This window comes from Loa loa (genome assembly GCF_000183805.2).
Source record: "Loa loa unplaced genomic scaffold supercont3.97, whole genome shotgun sequence".
Lineage (NCBI taxonomy): Eukaryota > Metazoa > Nematoda > Chromadorea > Rhabditida > Onchocercidae > Loa > Loa loa.
In genome coordinates, this window is record NW_018108277.1 from 41,144 (window position 1) to 43,393 (window position 2,250).

General features: G+C 26.7%; 1 protein-coding gene across 1 annotated transcript in view; it reads left to right on the forward strand.

The window, feature by feature from the left end:
• LOAG_17579 (hypothetical protein) overlaps positions 1-2,250 on the forward strand; it is a gene marked incomplete at both ends in the record, with an annotated part of 14,769 nt that extends 12,519 nt beyond the window's left edge. Inside the window, 4 exons of the mRNA XM_020450239.1 lie at positions 113-408; positions 590-878; positions 1,451-1,616; positions 1,826-2,250. Of these exons, the coding sequence (XP_020306105.1) occupies positions 113-408; positions 590-878; positions 1,451-1,616; positions 1,826-2,250 (1,176 nt within the window). The remainder of the gene's footprint in view (positions 1-112; positions 409-589; positions 879-1,450; positions 1,617-1,825) is intronic.

The following is a 2,250-nucleotide window of genomic DNA, read 5'->3' on the forward strand; positions in this document are numbered from 1 at the left end:
AATATCATGACTACTGTTGTTAAATGTATTATTATCATTATCATTTATAGATGGCAATATTATTATCATTATCATTTGTAGATGACAATATTATTATCATTATCATTTACAGATGGCAACAGCTGGAACATTAAATGGTATAGATTTGCAAACGGACGATGCAATCATGGATGCTCATCGTAATTTAGTTCACGGAAAAGATAATAATTCATGGTTAACAATAACAAAACCTGAATTATCCACCGGAATGTATTCAGGAAATAATTCTGTTACTTCATTTGTTGATCAAAATATTAAATATCATCCAACTGCTGCAGAATTAAGCAAAGTAAATTGTACTGTTGATTCGTCATATTCTGGAAATAGTACTGAAAGTTTTGCATATCATATGTCACCATCACCATCCAGGTAATATTAATTTACAATTTTCCTTTTTTTTTCTTCAAACATATTCAATTGTAATTATCGTTTAAATTATTCATACTTTATCATTTCAATCAATAATTTTGTGTTTAATTTAAATTTAAATGAAATTTGACAAGAAATTGAAATTTATTTGTAAATTATACAGTAAATTTATTAATTTTAGAAATTTGGTATCACAAAAGCTAGATCCATATGCTGAAGTATCATTAAGTGTATTTAACACTTATGGAACAATTAATAACCGTACAGGTAGTAGTATTAGTAGTAATAATGATCGATCAATGATTGATCGGCATAATACGGATGTATCAACATGTAGTACAAGTACGGATACTGTTGTATGTTCAACATGTCATGATTGTGGTGAATCAACACTTACTGAACATTCATCATGGAATGATTCTAGTAGTGCTCAATCATCAGTTATTTCTGATCGAACTATCCAACAATTGGTATAAAATTTATTTTTTAATTATTTTATTTGTAATTTAGATTTGAATTTTTTCAAGAAATAATTTCAGATCTCAAGATAAATGTGGATAAAAAGTATTTGAACATATCAATTTAATTCATTATCATTTTATAAACTTTTTGTGAATAATTTTATTTGTAATTTAAATTTGAATTTCTAAAGGAATGATTTCATATTTAGAGATAAAGGAGAATGTAAATATCTGTACATGTTAGTTTAATTTATTAATCATTTTATTTGTAATGATAACGTTTATGAAATATTAGTAGTAGAAAATAAATTAACAAATTATAAAGCAGTCGACTAAATGATATGTGATTATTATTAGACATCATTACGATAATTAATATAATTAATAAATGTTAGGAAATAGTCAATGTATTAACATTAATTCATATTTATGTATTTTCTTTATATTTATATATTTTCTTTTTTTTATAATTTTGTAAAAGAAAACTCAAAAAAATGTCTTTTTTTGTAAAAAAAAAGAAAATGATATCAATTAAAAGAATTAATTTCTTTTTTTTACTTGAATAATGAAAAAATTTTTAGGCTAAACCACTTCTTAATCGAACAGAACAATTAACAACAAAAGCAATAGCACGAGAAGATACATTACATACAGTACCTAAAACTTTTGATTCACGTCCACGATCTGTTTACAATAAATTAGTCGATCTTCCACCACCGCCATTATTTGATCCAAAATTACTTGAGAGTAAGTTAATTTTCCAGTTATTCATTTTTGAAATAATAAAGTAATAATTTTAATAAATCATCAAAAATATAAGATTTTTTTAATCAAAATTTTTCTTCTAATTTTAAAAGAAAAATTGATAATTATTATTTGAAAAATGATCGAATACTTTACATCAATCCAATTTCTATTTTCTTTAAAAATTTTCATTTATTTGATATTTTTTTAAGTTCATGGACATTCCTCCGTTGCATCAAGTGATACAAATGGTGAAACACCACTTAAACCGATACGTACCGCACCACCACCACCACCATTCCCACCATCGTCGCTACCAACATCATCATGTATTGCTGCTACCTCAATGGACGAGCAACTTCATATCCCATTAGAAATCCCGATTATTTCATCACCACCACGGCGTTCATTGTATGAAACTACCACAGAATTGGTTAAAAATAGACCTTATAGTAACAGCTCATCTTCATATAGGACTAAAATTCGTCCTTCAATACCACCACCTAATCCACCGGATTATGAGTACATCCGGAATCCTCAAACAAGTCAATCACTTGTTGATCTTATTACTCCACCATTACACTATGAACGAAGTAATTCAACTGGCAAAACACTACCTATCGAAACATCGATGTGA